At 25.8% G+C, this 24368-nt stretch overlaps 2 protein-coding genes across 9 annotated transcripts in view; one reads left to right on the plus strand and one right to left on the minus strand.

Moving 5' to 3' along the window:
• LOC126898355 (protein unc-80 homolog) overlaps nucleotides 1-19425 on the minus strand; it is a 64342-nt gene extending 44917 nt beyond the window's left edge. For 6 of the 7 annotated variants that reach the window (XM_050672312.1, XM_050672311.1, XM_050672309.1 and 3 more), the window contains exons 1-29: nucleotides 19213-19425; nucleotides 18471-18519; nucleotides 18109-18135; nucleotides 18010-18030; nucleotides 17362-17507; nucleotides 11426-11591; nucleotides 11172-11364; nucleotides 10997-11100; nucleotides 10845-10925; nucleotides 10714-10782; nucleotides 10542-10660; nucleotides 8983-9162; nucleotides 8719-8891; nucleotides 7011-7210; nucleotides 6687-6814; nucleotides 6514-6610; nucleotides 6241-6441; nucleotides 5935-6179; nucleotides 5641-5879; nucleotides 4767-4945; nucleotides 4097-4245; nucleotides 3914-4031; nucleotides 3694-3850; nucleotides 1313-1469; nucleotides 1138-1250; nucleotides 880-1070; nucleotides 598-807; nucleotides 402-537; nucleotides 55-342 (exon numbers count right to left, since the gene is read on the minus strand). In XM_050672312.1, coding sequence (XP_050528269.1) covers nucleotides 55-342; nucleotides 402-537; nucleotides 598-807; nucleotides 880-1070; nucleotides 1138-1250; nucleotides 1313-1469; nucleotides 3694-3850; nucleotides 3914-4031; nucleotides 4097-4245; nucleotides 4767-4945; nucleotides 5641-5879; nucleotides 5935-6179; nucleotides 6241-6441; nucleotides 6514-6610; nucleotides 6687-6814; nucleotides 7011-7210; nucleotides 8719-8891; nucleotides 8983-9162; nucleotides 10542-10660; nucleotides 10714-10782; nucleotides 10845-10925; nucleotides 10997-11100; nucleotides 11172-11364; nucleotides 11426-11591; nucleotides 17362-17507; nucleotides 18010-18030; nucleotides 18109-18135; nucleotides 18471-18519; nucleotides 19213-19301 — 4225 coding nt within the window. In that variant the 5' untranslated portion in view covers nucleotides 19302-19425. The remainder of the gene's footprint in view (nucleotides 1-54; nucleotides 343-401; nucleotides 538-597; nucleotides 808-879; nucleotides 1071-1137; nucleotides 1251-1312; nucleotides 1470-3693; nucleotides 3851-3913; nucleotides 4032-4096; nucleotides 4246-4766; nucleotides 4946-5640; nucleotides 5880-5934; nucleotides 6180-6240; nucleotides 6442-6513; nucleotides 6611-6686; nucleotides 6815-7010; nucleotides 7211-8718; nucleotides 8892-8982; nucleotides 9163-10541; nucleotides 10661-10713; nucleotides 10783-10844; nucleotides 10926-10996; nucleotides 11101-11171; nucleotides 11365-11425; nucleotides 11592-17361; nucleotides 17508-18009; nucleotides 18031-18108; nucleotides 18136-18470; nucleotides 18520-19212) is intronic. The other variant, XM_050672308.1, reaches the window with a different exon arrangement.
• A 503-nt stretch (nucleotides 19426-19928) lies between these two features.
• LOC126898367 (uncharacterized) lies at nucleotides 19929-23298 on the plus strand. 2 transcript variants are annotated; one of them, XM_050672336.1, is made up of 4 exons: nucleotides 19929-20230; nucleotides 21760-21882; nucleotides 22338-22671; nucleotides 22742-23298. In XM_050672336.1, exons 2-4 carry the CDS (start codon nucleotides 21806-21808, stop codon nucleotides 22967-22969), a joined length of 639 nt encoding a protein of 212 aa, XP_050528293.1. In that variant the 5' UTR covers nucleotides 19929-20230; nucleotides 21760-21805; the 3' UTR covers nucleotides 22970-23298. The 2 variants fall into 2 exon arrangements, with proteins under 2 accessions (XP_050528293.1, XP_050528292.1); XM_050672335.1 differs by lacking the exon at nucleotides 19929-20230 and adding an exon at nucleotides 21123-21675.
• Nucleotides 23299-24368: the final 1070 nt, after the last annotated feature.

The following is a 24368-nucleotide window of genomic DNA, read 5'->3' on the forward strand; positions in this document are numbered from 1 at the left end:
AGATTTATAATTTTTGAATGAATATGGTATTTTTAATTCAGAATTTTAACATACCTTGTTCTTTTTCACATGCAATTGATTGTAAACTTTGTGCTGAAGCTTGAGAATGTCCCATGGATGACAATGCCATGGACCACCTTCTTCCTTCTTTACTGTGTGATTGACGTGTCTCTCTCTCCCAAGGATTTGTTGTAACGGGTAATGTTGTGTAAGGATTTGATGGCCGAGCTTTTGGTCGACTTCTATAAGTTTCACGTAAGTAAGATGTAATTTCTAAAAATAACATACAAGCAACTATTCTCAAAACCATTGGACAACTCATCGTCTGTGAGATACCAGAAGCTAGAAAATTGATTACAATAGTAAAAGAAAAAAATTGTTTGTTTGAATAAATTTATTACTTTCATCTAAAAAATCTTCTTCCTCGTCTTCATTTTGAAGATCATGCTGATAAGTTTCATCATGAATTTGCAAAGAAATATGAGCGAATTTTTTTTTATCTTCTGCTATCATTTCATCAATTCGTGCAGCAATAATCTATGAAAAATATAAAAATAAATTTTTGTATTTTGATAAATTTAAATGATTCTATAATACTTCTCCCCATTGCCGAAAAAGTTTTCCAGTGTTATGCTGAACAACAGCTGATTTTTTCAATCCATTTAACATTGTGGATGATTTGAAATTTAATCCAGATGGTCTCATCATCATACGCATCCAAGCTGACCATTGACCTTTATTGCAACTATGAACATAATAGCAACATTCTAAAAGAAATGCTGCTCTAGCTAGTACAGGAGTATTAGGCTGAAATGTATTATTATAATATTTTAAATAACTTTAACATTTATCTAAGTGTATTTAAATAATTCAACAAACCAAATCAAATGCAGCAGATATTAAATTAGCATCAGGAACTGATCCAGGCCCACATATTTCCATCATAACAGAAAAACGTTGAATTCCCATTCTTAACTGTTTAATTTGTACTAATTTTCTCTCTTTTAATACAACAAATTCTGATTGGTGGGGATGATCCCCATCATCTAAAGAATCTCGACGACTTAAATCTAGAGTAAATTATAAAATGAAAAATAATAGTAATACGTTAATGAAAATATAAATAAAATATATTACAACTTCCTTGAGAATCTTCAGTGCTTTTATCTTTTTTTCTACCTTTACGAAAAACATATTTGTTCAATTGATGCCCCACTCGCTTTTTAGTCTTTTTAAACTTTGATGTCATTCTAAAATAAATAAAAGTACAAGATAACAATTAATAATATATTATATTATGTCAGAATTTTACCTAGAATTGCTTTTATTAGATCCTCGACAATATGATTGGTGTAAGTTAGCTGCTTGACGTACTAGAGATCCTACATCAGATGTTGAATCATAAGAACTCATAGCTTGAGATTTACCACGGCATTCTTGAACATTTGATTTTGAGCTAATCCAATTAACTAGAAAATTAATATTTTATTCAAATAAATTTAAGGATTTAAAAAAAAACATTTAAAATTTTAGATCTTGTAATTTCTAACATTGAGACCAATAAATAAATAAAGATATTAGCATTTAAGTATTTAAACATAGTAAAAAACAGAGTAGTGTTTAAAAACATTCTATTTTTACTATAATAAATAGATAAATCACTACTATATTATGCACTTTTCTTACGAATATCTAAAAATAAAAAATTAAAAAATAATATTACAAAAGTAGTTATTAACCAATCAATATTTTATTTAGTCTATTTCCCACATAATAGTACAAAATAGTTTTATGGATTCTCATTTAACTTTTAAGTTAACACTAAGAAATAATATTTATACATTAAACCTAATATATTCATGGATCATAAAATGAAAAACTTATTCAATAAATTTTCATACAATAATCGTTCTTTAAAGAAAAATTGAGGGATTTTGGATTTTAATTTGGAAATCTTAAAAAAACAGAACCGGGATTGAACATGACCATTTGGAAAATCCACCATCAAACAGAGGTTCGCTTTTAAGGACAAACTCTATTCCTAAGTGTAAATATAGTGGTAGGTAAATTTTCAGACTCTATTATAGACTTAGTACAGCAGAGATTTATACAAAAAGCTCCAAGAAATCAGGAAAGATAGGTGCTGGTAGTTGGGGATTAAAACTTTGCATAAATATCAGCATGTCAATAGGCTCATACCCTCCATATTCCAAGGAGAGATAATGGCAATACTATGAATTTGCTAGTATTCAAGAAAAAGAAGATAACTACTCTAAGTGACAGTCAATCTGCTCTAAAGGTACTTAGTAATAAACAGGTGACTTCATAGCTAATTCTTGAATGCAGAAAAACTTTATAATCACTAGAAAGATTCAACATAACCGAACACGACAAACTGATACCACATCAGCATACTTTCGCCCTCCATGCTGCTAACTTTTAACTAATGACTATTCGTGACACTGCATCGGCGACATCAGCAAGACTGCCGCAATTATTATAAACTGCATTCATCTTTTCGGTTTTTTTAATAATCATAATTTATTGTACATTAATAATAAACAAAACACAGGTTTTTTCCATCTAAAGCAGTGTTGACTACATCATTATAACTTAAATTGTGTCAAATGCAAAGTTTAGGGACAATAAAAAAAAAAGTACTTATTTTTAAAATGAGATAACATTACTTATATTGTATATGAATAAATATTACTTATTCATATAAATACGATAAATTGAACACACTATGTTATGAACTGGTAGCACTTATCAATTTATCACTCAATAAAGATGCCGTATTTTAAAAATAATTACACTTTTTTATAATTACCCCTTAACTTTAAACAGCTGTAACTTATTTAATATGCAATAATATAAAATTATTATTAAGATTTAATAAAAGAATTATTTATATTTTCCCTATGGATAGGGGATAAGAATACTTCCACGGTCCCTCTGCCACAGTCATAAGAGGCGACTAATGAGGTTGCGTCAGGTCCTTAGCTGGCATAAAATTATTGTCAAAAAGTAAGAGGAGTCTTGAACAAAACTTTGGCGGATTGTCCCATCTCGGATGTATTTAGGGACAACAGTGGCCGACCCCAAGTAGATGGGATTAAGGCGAGGAAAAAGATTTATTAAATAAAATTTTTTTTTCAATTGAATATCATATAAATAAATTTGGATTGCCATCTGAATATTAAAAGTTGATAATAGTTTATGGTATAAAGATTGCAAATAATTAGTTTTTGGTGTAAAATAGCAACAAAGAATCATTATTTTTAAAAAAAATAATGATAAGGTTTAATATTTTTAAAGATATTTCGTGAGGCATAGTTAAAGAATCACCTGTATATACTTTTGGACTATTTTGTAAAACTATTTCATATGGGACCATACTGGGTATGACCCATAATGGCCCAAGGGTACACAATAATTGTGATGATGGTCCAGCTAGTTCCAAAAAATACTTGTATTAGTTCATAACAAGACAATAAGAAAGATAAAAGGCCAAAAATAAATGTTACAAACTGGATTACACTTATCATAGTGGTCCTTCTCACTCTATATACAGCGATCCAGGATTAATTGCCCTCTTGTCCATTCGCTCATAATTTTATATAGGATAAATTATTTAAATGAAATTCCCAATTATATTTATGAAATACATATAAATAATAATTCCATACAAACCTATCTCTTTAATTTGTAAACGTTCAGAATAAGATTTTTTTGGACACTGCATACTGCCTTCGCTAGGTTTAGAGATCATAGGATTTTTTTTCTTCTTTAAATTAATTAAAGCTATTTGATTTTTGATATCTTCACTGATTTGATTTTCAAAAGCGCTCTAATTGTATTATAAAAAACATAAAATAATGCAATAAGAACTGACATTAATAAATAATATTACAGTGAAGCTAGTCAAGGTACTTCTTTTCTTGAATAAAAGCTTTCTATTCACATTGTCTAATATGAAAGGTTCAGTAATTGACTTGGTATGTTCCTCATGATCACGCAATGGTATATGTCTGAGAAAAACATTTTTAAAAATGTTCACATTTTTAAGATACATCAATTTTAGGAATTAATATACCTGATTACTCGAGTAGTTTGTGTATTACAATTTTTTCCATCCTTATGGTATGCAACATCAATTAAACCACTTAACATTACACGTTTGAAAATAGATGAATGCACATCTTTAATATATCCAATCAAAAATTTTACTGTGCTATAAATGTCCTATGAAAGAAAGTTCACGAAATAAAATTTTTTTTTTAATAGTAATTATGAGCAATATTTTAGAAAGTATTTCAACCAAACGAATGTTTAAATTGTATTTTTGAAATTAAATAAAGTAGACATATTTTTCTATACTTTTGCAATCATAACATTTTCAATTTTTTATGATTCAAATAAAATGATTTTAATATAACTTAAAAAACATTAACGAATATTTCTTAAAAAATATTCAAATTATCAAAAGTATAGCAAACAGCATTACTTAATTGTTATGTATTTACTAATATGTAGTATTTTATTAAACTAATAATTATAAATTTGTTTCAAAATTGTATAACTCGTATTCATTAATATAATATTATTTTTAAAATATACATATTTGAAATTGTTATTCTGTTATTTTTACTACTTAAACTTAAATATGAACTCAAATTTTTAAAAACAATTGTTAATTATAAAACTTTGGTTGAAATATACTTCATATAAACATTATTATAATTATTTATCATAGATTATATTACAGTATTTTCTGGCTGCTTCAACTCTTTAAAAGATTTCACAACTCTAGATATTAAACTTCTGAATATAACATTTATAACATGATACTCATTGCCTCGACTACACGCTGCATTTAATGATCCATATCCAGATGGAGAACCACTCAGTTGAGACATGGTATCAATTGATTTTCTTTTATTACCTAGAGATGATTCACAAACAAATCATGGTATTTTTATTTATTTTTAATCAATCACAGAGAAAATCTCTTATTGAACCCTAAGATGTATAAAAGTAATTTTTTTTTATTGTGTAGTTTTTTAAAGTACAATCCTAATACAACATATCCTAAAACACGTTATATATGAATGGACTTCAATTCAAGAATATAAGCATCGCCATCCATCTACTGAGGGTAGGAAACACGGAGTGCATCATTATTAATGTTTCTGTATATTTACCCATTCAAAAACCAACAACAACAGCATAGCAGAACATCAATTTTTAAGTGACAACTGAGTAAATCACTGCGCCATACTACACTCATATACGTTTTTTAACCCACTTAATGACTTACAAAAAAAAATTACCATTTATATTGATTATTACTATATATATATAGAAATTTTTTTGCATCCAAACAATATTTAGAAATGGAGTGATATAGGAGTGATTTTAGAACAAATAGTAGTGTGTGAGCTACACCCATCCACTCTCTTTCACTTTTCTAGTTTTATGTCTATAAAGGTTGGACCTCCTATAAATACATTATTGTATCCAAAGATAATAAAACACCATTTTGTACATACTAGGTGTTTTTCCTGTGAACGATGATGTATTTAGAAAGTTTTCTACTCATATATTTAAGTATTAAATACTTCTATATTCAATACTTACACATTGGTGAATTTGAAAAGATAGGTTCTGTACAAAATCCAATATATGAATGAATAAAATTGATAACACAAGTTAATGAGTTTGTTTTAATGAAATGCCTCAAATAATTTGAAAATTGTTTTTTGTCATTTTGTTTCAAACGGTTTAATAAAAGTTGACATTGACTGCGTACAAAATTTGCTGGAGGACCTTTATGACCATCTCCACAGCTATGAGGACACCCCAAATTTTGTATAACTCTATATAAAAACATACATTTATTTCAGAATATAAATTAAATTTTATAAAATATACCTGATGATGGAACTCATAACAAGAGCATGTGCTGACATTGGTTTACTATATGATAAATGTGATACATAATCAGGACATGTTATATTTGGATTATACAAGTTATTATTAGAAATTTTAGAAGAATCTCCAGGCCAAGTTTGCTGTAATATACCTAAGTCTAATAATAGTTCTAATAAATTGATTATAACTTCACAAACTCTAAATGTCTTGCTTGTGTTAATTTGGTAAACTGAAAAATGAATCGCCTGCAAAAGTAAATCATCAAAAATATTATGGGTAAAACATCAGATAGGAAAAAATACATACTCTTAACACTACATCTAAGTCAACATCTCCATCCTTAGTAATATAACTCTGTGAACCAGGAACTTCCAATATTTCTTCACTAATATATGTAATATTTGAATCAGTCTGAGATCGTGTTAGATTTGAATGGTGTAATTCTTTACATAGCTTTTGTCCTTGAGGAAACAGGCTATCAAATTTAAATTCTTCAAAAAATCTAGCCTTTTAATAAAATTTTAATAACTTACAATGCGGCATTTTATAAGTCAATAAATTTATAAAATTAATAGTTACTTTATAAAAGTTTATGTCAGGAGATGTTATTCCAGAATGTTCTGTTATAGTAATTGTTGGATTTAAACAATTTTTTACATTTTTTAGGTCATTAACCCTAAGAATAAAATTTAATGGAATATTATATTCAATACACAAAAAATATAAAAAAAATTCAGTGAAATAAAATTTACCTTAAGCTTGGAAGACTTTTTCCTCTGTTTAGAAAGGTTGTTGTTTTATTATTTTGAAATAAAAAATCTAATTTTCTCAACAATGTAGAAGATAATTCATCACTAGTAAACAATGTGTTATGACTATTCTAAAAACATAAATTTTGATAAACTTAAAATACGAAAATACAGAAAAATGTTATTTGAAAAATAGAATACAGTTTAGATTACTACACGACAACCTGATGAAAGAATAATAAAATATGTATTAAAATTTTTTTTGCCTTAATTTTGTATAAAAGTCTAGTTTTACAATAAAAATAATTAACAATTTAAAAAAATTACCTGTTCTAACATGATAATTTCATTTATATAATCTATCTTCTGTAGATTTTTTTCAGATTTTGATAATAATTTACACCCAACAAATGACTTCAAGTCTACTATTTTTTTCTTCTTCTTTATCCTTTCACTTGTTTGTCTTGAATGAACATTTGGAAGATCTCGGTCATCAAAAAATGTTCTTTTTCTATCTTTAACTATTTCTAAAAATTAATTTTTTAATAGTAGAGATAGAAAAATGCTAAAAATTATTTTAAAATACTTTGACTACAATACTTATATACAACATGAAGCAAAATAAAATGTTTTTTTTTTGTTAACTCACTAAAATTATCATGTAAAATTTAAGGTTATTTGGAAGTATTACAATTGTAGATAAATTTGTAGTTTGTACAAAAATTTTCATATTTTTTCTCATAGAAAAAAATATATATATTTAAAATTAAAAACTTGTATGATTACCAAAATGGATTGTTGTAACAATACATCAAGTTGTGAGTATTTTTATTCATGTGAAAATATTTTTTGTTAATGATTAGTTTTTATAAATTTAGTTCTCCTGTTCTACATACTCAACCTGTATTAAAATGTTTGTAACACGATAAGTACTTATCCTAGATTTGTTATCGACCCATTCAAATTTTTTGTAAAAAAATTAACTAAAAAATGACTATATTAAAATGTCAAAAAGAGTAACAAAATATATATTTATTTTATTAAAAAAGAAGTAAACAAATTTTTTAATACTTTTTTAGAATATACTATACTATCCAGTGATTAAAATAACTGTCATGTTTTGATGCTTATATGAAACATATATATATATAAAAAAAAAAGAAATTAATATAATTTAAATTGGTTAAGCCCTATTTTAAAATAGATAATAGTACCATGTAATTTAGTACAATAACTTGATAATAACTACTTATATCATAATAAATCACAAAGAAAATAATCATTTGAAGAGAGAAAAAAAGTGTTAGCATTGTATCCTTACACTGATCAATTGGAATATTATTTATATAAGTATAGAAAATGGGATAATGAATTAGAAAAAAAGTCATGAGCGAATATTTTTTTTTAAGTATTTATAAAGTTAATAATACATTGTATTTACTTTAATTTAGTCTAAGTTTAAAAAATGCAGTTTTATTGTAAATTATCAAAAATTAAAAAGAAAAAATGTTTGATATGATTTTTAAACCCCACAGAACCTTAGTTAATGAGTAGATTTTCAAAAAAAAACATTTTGTCAGCAAGAGAAATGTCTGAAGTATTATGAATAAAAATGTTATAATGAACAATTGTTTTTAAAAAATTATTTTAGAATAAAACTGTTTTATCACAACTGTAATTTTTTGGAACATTTCTCCTTACTATCAGGACTGAGTGGAGTAACTGTGTAGTATCAGAAAAAAAAACCCAAAAAATTAATAAGCTCTCAGCTATGCATCAAAGCTAAAGAATTTATAAACTTCATCCTTGACAATCACTCAAATAATATTATCATTAATATATTTGACCAAAATAATTTATTAATTTATTTAAAAAACTAGATACAAAGATTAATAACATGGCAAAATAAAGAACCAATTGATTCTCAGCTATGATGTATAGCTTTGATGCAAAGCTACACTATAAATAAGATTTTGCTAGGTTTACAAAAATGAATACTTAAATATGAATTAAATTTTTTATTATTATTTAATACCTGGAGAACTATCACCCAAATCAGTAATATTATTTGAATAATTTTGTTTCACTATTTTGCCACGGTAATCAGGTTCATGATGAAATGATACTTCAATTTTTGGAATTGGTAAAGAGTTGCTACGGCGCCGTGGTTCTTGTTTTATTTTGATATTTTCATTTATGTTTTGAAGTCTAAATAAAATATTTGATATTATAAATCATATTGACTTTAAATTTATTTTTAAATAATATTGTTGTTAAAAACAAATAATATTTAAATTACCTATGATATAGATACTGAAGACACCAATAAACTCCTTCTTCACACCACTGCGGAACAAACAAACACCTAAGAACAGCAACATCTAAAAAGGTAGCAGCATACAAATCCACTGAAAGTGATTCTTCTGTTAAAATGCTAGAACTTTTATAATTGTTAGAATTGCTTTTTTTTTTTGATTCACTGTAAAAATTAAAATAAGTTTAAAGAAAATCAAACTATTATAAGTGTTTAATAAAAATAACTTTTTTCTTAAGATTATTAATATAGTGACTGCCTAAAATTTGAATGCATATAAAACAAGATTTAAACAATTTTTTGTTTTCAAAATTATTTTACCAAATTTCAACTACGAAAAATAATAAACCCACCCATATAAACAAATATGAAAATTTTACGACAAAACTAATAAAACTTTAATATATATATTTTTTTTAACGAAATATCTTTGAACAATTTGTTTTTTTTTAAATGTATTAATTCTACTATATATTATAAATTGTAAAAATTTACAAAATTGTCAGACTACATAAGAATCTTATCTGAGATTATAGAATATGTTTAATATATTTTATAAGTTGTACATATACCCAAATATTATTCTAGGATTTAATTTTTTACAGTTTTCATAATTTTCATATAGGGTTCTTCAATGATATTAATAGTTTAATTCAATATTAAAATTGCTGACTTATTTCCTTTTTCCCAGAATAATGATTGTTTTTGAAATATTCCAAAAATAAATTTTTATAAAAAAATAACTGTTTGAATTTTGTTCACATAGTTATAATATTATTATAACTATTAAAATATTGTTATATTATTTGATATTATGCCCAAAACAGATCATGATAATCTAGAAAACATTTTTTGAATTAAAATATATTCGGAAATATAGAATTGAGATAAGACGAAAAATGATATTTATTGATACAAAATTCTAATCTTACATTAGGTTTTTTGTTATAACATTTTTGTTATTCTTATTTTTAACAATACACAAACAATAGTAACAAAAAATTGGTAAAAACATTTAAATATTAAATTTAATTTTTGTATATAATTTTTTTCTGATATTGATTTAATTTTTTATACAATATCAATTAATTGAGATTTTGGGAAGAGTTTTTTTTATTTTGATATATCGCAATATAATATTGCTCAAATTAGGTACAATATCAATATCTAAAAATATATTGTTGATGAACCCTGTTTTAATAGTTGGTAGTTTACATTTACATAATAATTTATCTTGTAGTTTTTATTTTAGAAGTCTAAAAATCTTTTAACTACTAAATCTATTGTTATTTTAATTTTATTTAACACATTTTTTTAGTTTTAGTAATATGTGCTCCTTGGACAAAATAGCTTAATTTTGATATATAGATTTTACTATTGAAGTGAATGATACTAGGATATAACTAAATTCTCATAGACTCCTTTTTTTTTTTTACTGTATAAAACAAAACTATGCTGATTTTTTAAATAAATCAAAATTTTTTTTTTCAAATTAGTAGCATATTTATATTAATAATTAGGAAATATTTATGTTCATATTTTACCTAATTTTAATTCTTTTTTGTAATTGTTTCATCTCGGGAGAAGTAATTGCTGCCAATTCTTCAAATGTATATAAAGAATCAGACTTTCCAATAGGTAGTTGAAATATACTTGGTTTGATCTAAAAATATATTCTATGATCTTTAAAATCTATTAAATTATAAATAAACTTACTGAATAACTATTTGCAACATTTTCTGTATTAAAATTATACTCGTCACAAGGAGGTATATGAAAAATAACCTGAAAATAAAAATGTAGTTCAGTTTCAATTTATCATTATTACTATGAAATATTAAATTTACCACTTGTTCATCTTCAGTACTTGAATTCTCTTCTGGTATTGTTTCAGGAAAATATTTTTCTTTTGGAGATGCTATCCAAATCTAAAAAATATATAAGATTTTTTAGTAATAATTTTAAATTAACTGTCAAATTAAATCTAAAATAAATATACTTCTTCTTCAACAGATTTATTAAATGAATCATTAGCATTTATATGTGTTGAACTTGCAGATGCAGATAATGTATGACTACTATAATCTTGATTTCTAAATTTATCTGGAAAAGACAAATACATTCAATATTACATTTATAAAATTACTACTTCAAATTTTTTCTTGACATTTTACCTTGAGATAATTGTTTAAGATTATACCATATTGATTTTGGTTTTGGCTTACAATGTGCAGTAAAACAAGCATTATTTGGAGCTCGGCTTTCCCAAAGTGCTTGCCATAACTTTAAGCCACCCTCTAACCCATTATTGAGTAAATCAGATTCTTTCATTTGATTGACCAATGGAGCAAACAGGTAAACGAATAACTATAAATTATATTATTTCTACAAAAATATTTAACTCTTTATAACAAAACAATTATCTTACTGTTATGGAAGGTATATTGTATAAGTAAAAATGAGGTGACGTTTGAAATACTCCCTTTTCATAATCTGAATCAGCACATTCATCAGGAGCTTCAAGTAAAATCCAATGCAAAATATGAAGTAGTTTGGCTTCAACAGCACCAATATATTGAATGTTAGTTCCTTTTCTAAAAATGTATGATTATTTAAAAACTACTAACTCATTAAATTAAAAAAATATATTTTTTTAATTTAATACTTTTGCTGATTAAATAAAAAGTAAGATATAAATATGTTTCAGGTGATTACAAATTTAAATATATATATATATATATATATATTATAACTTCTTTTATGTTATACGAGTTTTGTATTAAAAGTTTTCAAAATTTTGTTCCTAAATATAGATAAACTACATAATCGTAAATGTTTATTACTCTCCAGCCATTTATTGAACTCATTTAAAGTAGACAAATCATATGAATTAAGCGATTATTAGGATGATTAATATTCATGAACATATCAATATTAAATTTTGTAATAAGTGTTTAAAACATACTCAATGTTACAACTAATTTAATCATTTTAATGACAGTTGAGTTAGTTGATGGTGACCCACTTTCAGAATGTACATCGACAACATCAACAAACAATGCTCAAGTGGAAAAAGTCAATCAAATTGCACAATTTGATTGACATTTAACTGTTTGAGAAATTGTGGAACATTTTAACAATTAAATTTGTTCATGACATAAAAAAACTTAAAATGTACAGCATTGCAGCAAGTCGTTGTCTTTCAGTTGACATAGCAAGATTAGAAAGATAATCATGTAACCATATGTCAAGAATCGTTAAATGATGATGATGACATGTTCATGACGCAAATTATTATGGACGATGAGTTTTAACAACGTAGGAGTTATCCATCATGAATTTCTACCAGATGGACAAACTTTTAACCATTGGTACTATCTAGATGTATTAAAATGTCTCCAAGAGACAGTAAAGAAGAAAGTTTCTCCATCACAACAATGATCTGGTGCACTGTTAATTTTTGATTTTTGCGCGAGTTACATGACCGTACTTATTCAAACACAGTATTCTCTTAATTCAATTCCAGTAGAATTTTTTTGTATTTCCAAAACTCTATTAAAAGAATAAAGTTTTACTACAATAGATGAAAAAAATATTCGCAGAAGATTTTATGGGCAATTCCAGAAACTGCTTTCAACAGAGGAAATGTCATTGGCAAAAGTTAATAAACTAAGAAGACTATTTTGAGAGTGATAAGTCTCAATAATATAGAGGTAAGAACCATAAAAAAAAAATTTAAAGATTGAGTAACTTTTTAAACAGATTTTGTATTGTAATTTTTTAGGGTTTTAAACTTTTCAGAGCTATTTTGTGGAATTTCAGTAAAATTACCAAGTATTGCAGAAAAAAAAAAAATAAGCTAATGATATAACAAAACTTTTATTTTTTTCTATTCAACAATGAGATTCAAGTAAATCTATATTATTTTATTTTAGCTTCAATTCATAACTGAAAAGCTATTGGTTTTACTAAGCCGTGTTTTTTTTTTTGTGACATTAAACAACTACTATCACTTGTAATTGACTTATTTTGCTTGATCATACATTAAAATATCACAAAACATATGAAATTAAAGTTATCAGCATCATCATGTAGTAAAATTCCTTTCCTTGTAATAAGGAAAAATTTTGCAAAAAATTACAATTATTGTAAAAACAGTTGTAACGTAATAAAGTTATCATGAGTATAAGGTCACAGGTAACTATATTCAAACAGTGCCCTTCGTATATCTGTAAGGTCAGTGTGCATATACACACATGCATAGTTATTAGACAAATCATTTTCCCTACCACCTGTGATCTTTGTCCATACCATATTATACTACATTATAATGGTCACACTGGCACCTACTCTCCTTAGCATACACCAAATGTTAACCTTCAGCATTCGAACTCCGTAATTATGTATTAAATCTCAATAACAGCCACATCAGTATTGGTTAATTGATTATTCGATTGATTTCTAATTAGGTGCGACGTTTGGAACTCTAATTCTAGACTAACTGATGTATTTAGGTCTTCATAATCTACATTTTCAATGGAAGCTTCAAGATCGTAATAATAGTCTCTTGTGGGAATAGTCTCTCCAGGACATGAAAACTCTTTACATAAACAAACTAAAATTCTATTGGGAAAAGCAGATTTACAATTTGAACAAGCAAAAAGATTGGCGAATAAAGGTAGATCATTATGATGGTAAGAAGCTGAACGTTGTAAAATCTTAAAGTCTTCAGAGAAGGCGTATATCCGATTAGCTGAAAAACGCACATATGAGTCATTGAGTCACATATGAGCACCGCTTGGAACAATTGCATCACAAAACCCGAACAATTTGATCTAACAAATCCACTTAAGTCGACAGCTCTACAATTTCTAGAAAATGAAACAGCTAACTGAGTATGATTTACTAACATATTTTGTGATAAGCTTTATTATCCATAATAGGCCAAATATTGTACCATGTGCTCAAATCATGAAATGCTCTTGTATGAGCAGGATAGTCCACTTGATTAACGGTATACTCAACGTGAGACATAATCAATGTACCATCATATCCAATCTCAAACTTACTTATCAAATCTCGAACGCTTTCATATCTTGGGAGAAGGTGAAGATTGATTAATTTGTCAATCTCTCGCTCAGTTATATTGTCAAATCTAATAGTACCCAGCTCCTTCAAATAGTTACAGCTTCTAATTTCGGCTGACCATTTCTTTGTAATAACATGATAAATATACGTTGGTCTACAGATAGATTGGGCTAAGTTATTCTCAACCAAGACGGTTACCATATGAGTAACATCCCCAACTATCATCCACAATAAAATCATTTTCCCTACTACCTATGATCCTTGTCCATACCATATTATACTACATTATAATGGTCACACTGGCACCTACCCTTTCCCATGTGCTATCAAGCCGTCTTTGGAAAGTACGGTTATGTTTGACAAGAATCTCCCAATCATCATCACTCTCTTTTTTATCGTAGTCTCATCAAATTTTGGCGTGTCTTTACAAATACACGAAGGAGGAGTAAAATTTCAATTTGGTTTGGCCATGATTATGTCAACTCATCACACATATCACCTGGAATTGGACATCCTGAACAAAATGTAATATGGTATAATTTAACTTTATGTATTCCCGCACAGTGTGCATAATTTAATTCATTGTTTTCTCCTTTTTGGTTAAATGGCCATGACGTTTGTATTTTATTATTTTATTAATTAATGATTATATGGGTTATTTATCATTTTATATTATAAGTAATGGTCAATCCGTCTATTTTTTTTTCCCTTTTACCATGAGCAGTCAGTTACTCGGATGTCATCAGGATGGACATGTTGAACATCTCAATGAATGCCTGATTGTCTGTAGACAGCTTGTATGTAATATTGTGATAAATCACCATACATTTAACTTTTAATTATAAACATACTGTAAATTCCTCTTATATCCTTGGCCATAACTTAATTACTATTAATTTATTCAATATTTTACTGTAGTGTTTTTGTTCCCTATATTTTCCCATTTATTTAGGACCTATGTTTTTAATTAATTAATTTGTTTTTATATACAATTCTCTTTTAAAATACTTTTGTTATATTATGAGAAAAAGAAAAAAAATTGTTTGTAATATTTAATAAATTTTAATAATTGTACTAAATCATAGTTTATTAATAACCTTTTCCCCTAGGGTAAGGTACCAAAATCCCAGGTGCTCCGGCTTTGCCTCGGGGTTCATGTAAATTTAGCTTACACAGTCAATTTTATTATTTTTAACTTTCACACTGAATCAAATTACATTGTATAGACTATTTAATATACTACACAATTAAAAAAAGATAGACTTCCAACGGCTCCTTCTATGAATTACATACTCTGAAGTTGATAATCAAGTAACTTTTGGTGGATATAATAAGCCGCTTTAACTATTTAAATAATTTATGAATCAAAATAAAAATTTCAGTAGCAATATATGAGGGTGAATCAAATATTCAAATATTCAACACAAATATTAACCGGAATTTTACAAAAATTTTCTTAGCCAACCACGAGCGCTCTTACAGTGTAGGTTCTTGTAATGTAGTGTGTAATGGAGTGAAAAAAACGCTTGGTGAGCTGTTTGACTCAGTCAATTCGTCAGTACAGCTATGGGTGAGCAATAAGTTCCAGCGTCCGTTGCACAATGGATAATAATAAAGTTTTTAACTAAAGAAGGCATTCAACTGTGCGAAATTTTGACTCGATTGAAGGCTCAGTATGGGGATGATACTCTGTCTAAAAGTCAAGTGTTTGATTGGCCAAAAAGTTTAAGAGTGGACGACAAACAGTAGAAAATGTGAGTCATAATCAACGTCCAAGATCAAGCGTCTCTGGTGACAACATTGGTGCAGTTTGTGACCTTATTGAAAGTGACAGGCGGCTCACTATTCATGAAATCGCTTTACAGGTAGGCATTAGCTATGGAAGTGCTCAAACAATCATTAAAAATCATCTTGGTTTCAAAAAAATCTGTGCCTGATGGGTCCCGAAGTTGTTAAACGAATATCAATAAAACATCCGACTGCAAATCAGTAAGAGACATCTCAAACGATTTCAGCGGGAGAGAGAGACTTTTTTGAGGCATATCGTGACATGTGACGAAACATGGGTGCATCATTACACTCCCGAGTCCAAGATGGCGAGTAAAGAATGGCGAAGGAAAGATGAAGCCGGTCCTGTGAAAGCTAAAATCCGTCTTTTAGCTGGTAAGGTCCTTGCGACCGTCTTTTTCGACTACTGAGGAGTGTTGCTCATTGATTTCCTACATGACCGATGTACGGTTAATGTTGCCTACTACTTCTAGCTGTTGGAGGCAGCAAAAGCTGTTTACAGAAGCAAAAGATGCGGTGTCCCTATCAGAAACGTCATCCTTCTTCGTGACAAGGCCACATACGGCGGGTAAAACGAAACAAAAACTGGAGGATATACATTGGGAACCCCTTGAGCATCCTCCATACAGCCCAGAATTGTCACCCTGTGACTATCATTTGTTTGCGCCAATGAAAAATGCACTTGGAGGATTGTGATTTTACAACGATCAAGATGTTCATGCGCAATTGGTTGGTGACTCAACCTCAAAGTTTTTACGAGCAAGGAATTAACAAGCTTCCAAACCACTGGGAAAAATGTGTAGAGCATGAAGGAGACTATGTAGAAAAATAATCAATAGTATTTTTGTAATGTTTTATAAATAAATAAATATTAAAAAAGAATTCCTGTTAATATTTAATTCACCCTCGTATAAGACATGAACTTCACTTTTAACATACTTTTTTTGAAAATCCAATCATAAATTAAATAGTGCTTATAAATCATAAAATATTTTTTTTCTCCTCAATTTTTGATGTTTCATTAAACCTGCCTTCTTTAAATCTTGACTGAATTAAAACTAACATTTAAAAAACTTTAAAATTAAACAATGACTTGTTTTCTGAGTAGTCAGCCTTTTAAGTCAAAAATCAAAGTATTTGAATAAATATGATTCTTTTTTAAATTTGTTTCAAACATGCATTAAAGCTTTTTAAAAGTCACAGAAATAATTAATCAGAATTGTAGTAAGTATGGAGTAGGTAAAATATTTTCTTTTGGTATTAATAAATAACCAAATAGAAGTTGAAAACTTTTTTTGTTTTAATAATAAACATAAAAATTACCCAACTCAATAGTGAGTATATTTTTGAAGCTGTATATATTACATTTTTCTTTGGATGTTTAAAAAGCTTTCTATAATTTAGCAATCAATTCAAAATATTACACTCCATAAAAATTAGCTAAAAATAAATTGTACAAGAAAATGTAATTGAGAACAAGATTTATACCTGTTTTGAAGAATAGCAGCAGTAGAATGAATAAGATGAGGAAGCGAAGCCTGAATGATATGCCATCTACTTAATGATTTAAATTCTTTTTTAAGAGTATCAGGAACATCTGTTCGTATATCTTGTACCAATAGGCGTTCAAAAGACTATTAAAATAAAAAGATAGTTAAATAATGAAGATTTTGTACATTGACCTAAAGATCTAAATTACAGAAGTATAATTTGAGGCAATACTTATTTCAAACTTCAGATATTATTTTTCTATATGAAATTATCTGCTAATTAAGTTTTATATATAATAATTTCATAAAATAATTAATACTAATTCATCAGAATTTACCAAATCTAACATATTTTAATTATATAAAGTAATTAAACAATAACAGCTAGGAATTATTTTTAACTTTTTACAAAAAAGTGATCTATTAAATTATACCAATAAATACTGTTAAATAACACTACAGTTCTAAGATATTTACAAATACATAATTTAACAATAAAAAATTGAATCATTCAATTATTTATATAATTATTATATAAAAATGTAAGAATAACCATAAGGGAAAAATATTCTAGTAAATATTAAAATCAATGTTTTTTATTATTAATATTCAAATTGTACTATGTAAAATGTATATATAAGTTTACCTTGGATGCTTCTTTCATTTCCTATGGCAAGTATAGTGAAAAAAATATTTTATTAATAAACTAATCAATTAAATTAGTAGTTTGCTATTCAATACTCACATGATGACCATGTATATGTTGACAGAACTTTTGGTAGATAAAAAAAAACACATTTTTAAAATAAATATTAATACAGATAAATATACAAGAAAATGTACACCAGAAGGATACAAAGTAACAAGAAAAATTTATTTAAGTTAATTGAATTCAAAATTTAAAAAATCTTCCCAATGTAATTAGTTTAAGGATCTATTACTAAAAAAGTGTGACTTTTCACAAATTTTTTTTTAGTATAATTTTTTTAAAAGAATGATTATTATAATTTTTGCTTTTGCTTTTACCTCATTTCAGTCACTTTTATATCTCCTCCTATGTGTCTCATTATAACTAACCACAGATAAATAATTATTAATGATTCTTACCAAACAAGAGTTTTCATGTAATTTCCCAACTTTTGGTTTAATAAATGCACTAAAAATAATTTATAATTATATGTAACATTAATAGAATTAATTGGTAAAAAATTTTTAACTTATAGTTTTTATAAAAAAATCATTCTGTGAATGTAGGTTAATGGCACCACTAATTAACACAATGATTAATTTATGGCAATTCATTTTAATAATTAATAAATAATTTATTAAAGTTTTAAACAATATTTTGATTTTTGGATGAACTATAAGACTTAATAAGAAAACAAAAACAATTTCAATAAAACAAATATTTAATGTTAGTATAGGCAACTTAACATGCTATGATGATTGTATATTACATATTTATGATTCTCAAGAAAAATAAATGGATAATAAATTTTTTGGGAATCAATGGTGTACTTTAAGATACAGTGTAAAAAAGAATTTTCAACTAAATAACTTTTGATAGTACATTAAGACATTTGTTTATGGACATATTATCAAAGTAGACAATTATATTTGTGTAACCCTAAATATTTATGCTTAAATCTACATAAATTAAAATTAGGTAATGGTTACACTGAAAAAATAGTCAAGCTCATTTTATTGACCCTTTAACTTTTCAATGATTAGTGACTTAAAATACAGTAGACTAAAAACATTTATTAAATGTTACAATTATAATACTCAAGAAAACACGATAATATATTTTAAAAGAAACAAAAATAATTTTAAACATAAATATACTTACCTTGTTAACCCCCAAAAGTAATTTTGGAGGTTGATGGGAACATGCTGATCTGTTGAGCAGCTATCATTCCAATTTAACTGATTTTCCATTTTTTCTAAGGTTGAATATTATATGAAATAAATCATAAGTAGTATTACACTAACAAGACTTTTCTATAGAATAAATAAAAATTTTACAATAATAATAACGATGAAATTCTAAAACGATATTATGAAAAATTACACGTTTTCAATACTAATTTTTTTTTTTTTCATAAAAAATTGACAAGATTTAATTGAAATTGAATTTTAATCTTTATGAATATCCAGAAGACATAACGATAATTTAATATCATTAATATATTAGAAAAATGTAAATTGAATCACTCTATGAGTAAATGAAATTTATCATTTCAACCATTTTCTATTAATTTTTTAAGACTTAACTATCATACAAGTTTAAGAATACCGATCAATAAATTTGCAGTATGGAGGTACATATGGAGGTAAAACTCTATTTAAAACTTTCCTTAACTGTTTATCATACCCTTAAATGATAAAGACCTTTATTTATTCTAAGATTTATAGATAATAATCAATATCTCTAGTCTCTAGTCTCTAGCTATATACTAAAATCTCAGCCCCTCTCAATAAGCTGCACCTGGAACAGATTTTAACTTTTTTCCGTAGTAATCTAAAATATCTATATATAATAATCTATTATCTCAAANACATCTATATCATAAAATATCTATATATAATAATCTATTATCTCAAAACCTTGCATTTATTCATTCATATTTCACAAACTTATATGATATTTCAATATATTTCATACAATATATGTTATTAATAATTGTAAACTTACTAGGATTAAATATAATTATTTATCACCTGAGTATGCATGAACAATGATAAATTCTGACAAGTTAAATTAATTTTATATACAAATTTATCGACAGTTGACCAAAATTCATTATTTTCATCACGATAATTCTATACATAATGTGTTTGTAACATATATTTAAATATTCTTAATGGTAAGCATCTATTTATGAATTACTTATAAGTACAGGTTTAATTGGCATTATGTTTAATGTTCAGAAATTTTGAAAAGTATAAGACAATTTTAATGAAACATAAAAATGGATTAAATTTTTAAAACTAGATTAAGTTATTCATTTAAGTCTTTTATTTTTTTAATTTTCATAGATTTAGTCCTTTGAAGACCATCGATAGTCTAATATACTTAATTTTGACTTTGTAATATAACAATTTTTAAATAAATTATGCTTGTGACTTGGATCTTAAAATTCAATTTATTTATCATATATCATTATTTCAATAAATAGAAGAGTGATTCATAAAGAGAGATTTAAAATATGTTGTTGACAAAGCATATTTAATTTTTTTTCTGTAAACAATTAAGAAATTTAAGGACTTAAATTATAATTTAAAATCTTTTCTAGCAAGCCTCTGATATAATTAACATTATAATATCAGAATATAGAAAAATCTCATGAGTGACATTTTACCAATTATAAAGGAGAAGTGAAAAACTTTTAGCCTTTGTATTTGTCAATGTAAAAACAAAATTTAGTTTTTGATTATTAACACAACGAATTTGCCATGAAACTATTTTTTCGATACTAATATATCTAAAAAAGTAACCTATATACATTTCTACATAAATAGATTTATGAGGTTTTCCCGTTAAGAATGTTTAAAAACACAATTTATCTAAGTATTTTAAAATAATTGTGAAGTAGAAAAAATTTTAATTTCATAAAAAATAATATACAATTATAATGGACATTAAGAAAAGTTATTTGTATTTACTACATCAGTAAGTGTTATACAATGATAAAAACATTTTTTTTATCATTATTTTTTAAAATTTAAATAAACAAAAGAAAAGAATTTTTTTTTTGGTTTTATTTAAAAAAAATCATGTATGGCTAAAATGTTCAAACATCACTCTTCATCTGTGGAGATGGGGAGAATTTCAACCCTCTAACCACTTTTGGTTTCACCATTAATATTGTGTTAAATATACCATCAAATATGTACATTATTACTCATTAGATATACAAAGTGTGAATATAAGTTAAATAAAAAACAATATGTTTATTTAGTCTTTATTTATTTAAAAACTACTCAATTATTAAAAAATAATATTGCAAACTTTAGGCCAACTGCATAAAAGTAGTATTTACATCATATGTTGAATGCCAAAACTTAAAGTTTGTTTTTAACAGTTATATTTATTTATACTAATTTGCAGAATTACTATTTGCCCATATTTATTTCATTGTATTTAAACATTACCCTTCATTAGGAAAGTACAAATAAAACTAAATGTTTGTATCCTGTTATTCATAGCTTCAGTTCATCTTTTCTAGTATTTTTAAGTATTTTCTAGTAATCATTATTTTAATTTTTCTTTACTGTATGAATATTTGATAAACCTATAACCATTTCTTCTGTAAGTTGTCATAAATCTTTATTTTATGTTATATAAATTAACTACAATAAAATAATTATATTTAAAAAACATTTTAATTTTTAGAAAAACATCAGTACTTTAAATATTTAAAAATCAAAATTATTGAAGTATGGCAAGCGTATTTTTGTTAACATTATTCTTTTTCATGAGTATCTTGGAATTATCTAGTATGATAGGATTTCCTATGTAAGTATTGTTACTTATTAATTAATTTTTCATTTTTAATGTATGAATTTTTAAATAGGTAACATTGTATTTAAAATGTTTTATTGATGAAAACGTCATAAATTGCTTAAATTATGTTTTAAATAATGTTCTTCATACTATAGAGTAAAAATATATAATTTTTATGGGCTATCAAAAGTATAGGCAGGTAATCACCTGTTTTTAATTAAATGTTCTATAGATGTTTTTTAAAAAAATGTGTTTTTTAATTTAAACATGTACAATAAACTGAAACATTATTATAACAACTAAATATCCGGTTTTCAAATTTATTAATAATATATTAAATATATTATAACATAAATTTTATGTTCATGATTTTTTATAGGTTAATTATTGAGATATTTATTTGTTTCTTTTAATTATTGACATATACAATTGAACGAATACATATTAATTTATTTCAATTTTTACAGGAAAAAATTATTATTTGATTTTAAAAATAATGATAATTTAGCTAACTGGCAGGAATTATCTGATACTGTAAGAGATGTAGGAAAATCAAAAGCTGTATTTGTTACCTATAATACCAAAAGTAAACAATCTGCTCTACTTTTAACAATGTTGATGGTTCAAGAAAATGGTGCAGGCTTTTGTGGTATTCGTACTATAACTCAGTTGAATCTTGAGAAATATGAAAAATTATCATTTACATGTATTCCAAATGGAAATGCTACACATTACAAAGTCGTACTAAGACACAATAATGAAAATGATGAACCATACCCTGCATTTGAACAACAATTTGAGGTTTGATATTAAATATGAATAAAAATTGATTATATAACAAGTATATTTTAAAAATTTAATACATTTTTAGGTTAAATTGAATTCTGAAAATAATATTGAATTACCACTAATGAAATTTAAACCATATTTTAGAGGAAAACTTGTAGATAATGTAACATTAAATACTTCAAGTATTACTGCTTTTGGTTTTCAAGTTGCAGGAGGCGTCTATGAGTCGTTTAAGCAATCGGGTTTATCTTCCTTGGAGTTGGACCAAATATGGGCGATACTAAAAAGTTCTAATACTATAATAAGCTAATTTTGATTACAATGATATAAACTGTTGAAAAATTATATTTTGTTTCAAATTTTTATCAATGATAGAAATAACTCAGAATTTTCGTTTTACTTTTTAGTAATGTTCTTAGTTATTTATTTTCAATTGTTTTATTTTCTAAGTTTATATTCATTATATTTAAATAAGAGTTTTTGTCATTATGATTTTTTTGATGTACTCTAATTTCTTTCTCTAATAATATTGTATAAAGTAATATTCCTTTATGTTATTTAATTGATTATAAAGTCCAGTATCTATTATTTTAATATCAAGATTTAACAAATATATAAAAAAATTTTTGTTCTACTCAACATATTGAATTTTAGTCTTAAAAAAAAATGTTTTTAATATTCGCAAATTATAGGTTCAAATGCCAAATTAATTATAATATACAAGTACATCTTATACTGATTGATCTAACTGTTAATTAATTAACAAACTAATACTTAGAAAAGTATAACAAAAAATGTATGTTTAACAAAATTAATTAAATATTTTATCACGACTGTGAAGTTAACGATTCCTAAGTACAAATTTCTAATCAGATACAAACATCTGTCACCGACTGGTTACCAGCAAAATATATCCACTCACCGCTAGTGGACAAAACGTTTTCATATTTGTGGAAATTTGAATTTACATGAATTTTTTAATACAATATCAAATATTGAAATATGTATTGAGAAATGGACAGTAGACAACGAATTTTTTTCATACTAAATATTGATTATAAATACGTAACTTTTATCATGAATGTTATCTACACTTGAATGAGAGCCTGTAATTGAACTTGAATATTAGAACTGATAATGCTCCGACAATTGACAAAGTAGTAATTGTTCCGAACATCTGGTACTGCGACCATCTGATACCATAGGCTACCTTAACCACAACGGATTTTACTCCGACATTTAATTAAAAAAAAATATTTTAGGTGATCCAAACATTTTTATTTATAATTCATTTTTAAAACCCAGTACAGTGGGGACGTGGCATAGTTGGGTCCAGTATAGATTTAATCTGACAGTGATTAAAATCACTATCATAAAAAATGCTTCGATGCAAATCTGTAGATAGTGATTAATTCTAAGTATTAGTGGATATTTACAAAAGCAACATTAACTTCTATTTTTGTCATTATTCCAACTTTTATTGCAAACATATATAATTATACTCAGATTACTTGAAGTGCTTGAGGATATATCCATTTTTACAGTTGAGTCCGAAACGTCAGAACTCAACTGTAAACATGGATATATCCTCAAGCACTTCAAGCTACAAGACAATCCATGAAAGTTTTAACACATTCATAGTCAGATTAGTAATTCTTTTAATTATATATTATATAATTTTTATAATTAATTGCTTTCAAATTATTATT

The sequence above is a fragment of the Daktulosphaira vitifoliae genome, unplaced genomic scaffold, assembly GCF_025091365.1.
Source record: "Daktulosphaira vitifoliae isolate Bord-2020 unplaced genomic scaffold, ASM2509136v1 Scaffold_2, whole genome shotgun sequence".
Lineage (NCBI taxonomy): Eukaryota > Metazoa > Arthropoda > Insecta > Hemiptera > Phylloxeridae > Daktulosphaira > Daktulosphaira vitifoliae.

Excerpts from the sequence above, each read along its gene's own strand:
- LOC126898367 (XM_050672336.1), top strand. The coding sequence starts at position 21,806 with ATGGCAAGCGTATTTTTGTTAACATTATTCTTTTTCATGAGTATCTTG. Across the intron at positions 21,883-22,337 it reads AGTATGATAGGATTTCCTAT|GAAAAAATTATTATTTGATT; the intron begins GTAAGTATTGTT and ends CAATTTTTACAG. Across the intron at positions 22,672-22,741 it reads CATTTGAACAACAATTTGAG|GTTAAATTGAATTCTGAAAA; the intron begins GTTTGATATTAA and ends ATACATTTTTAG.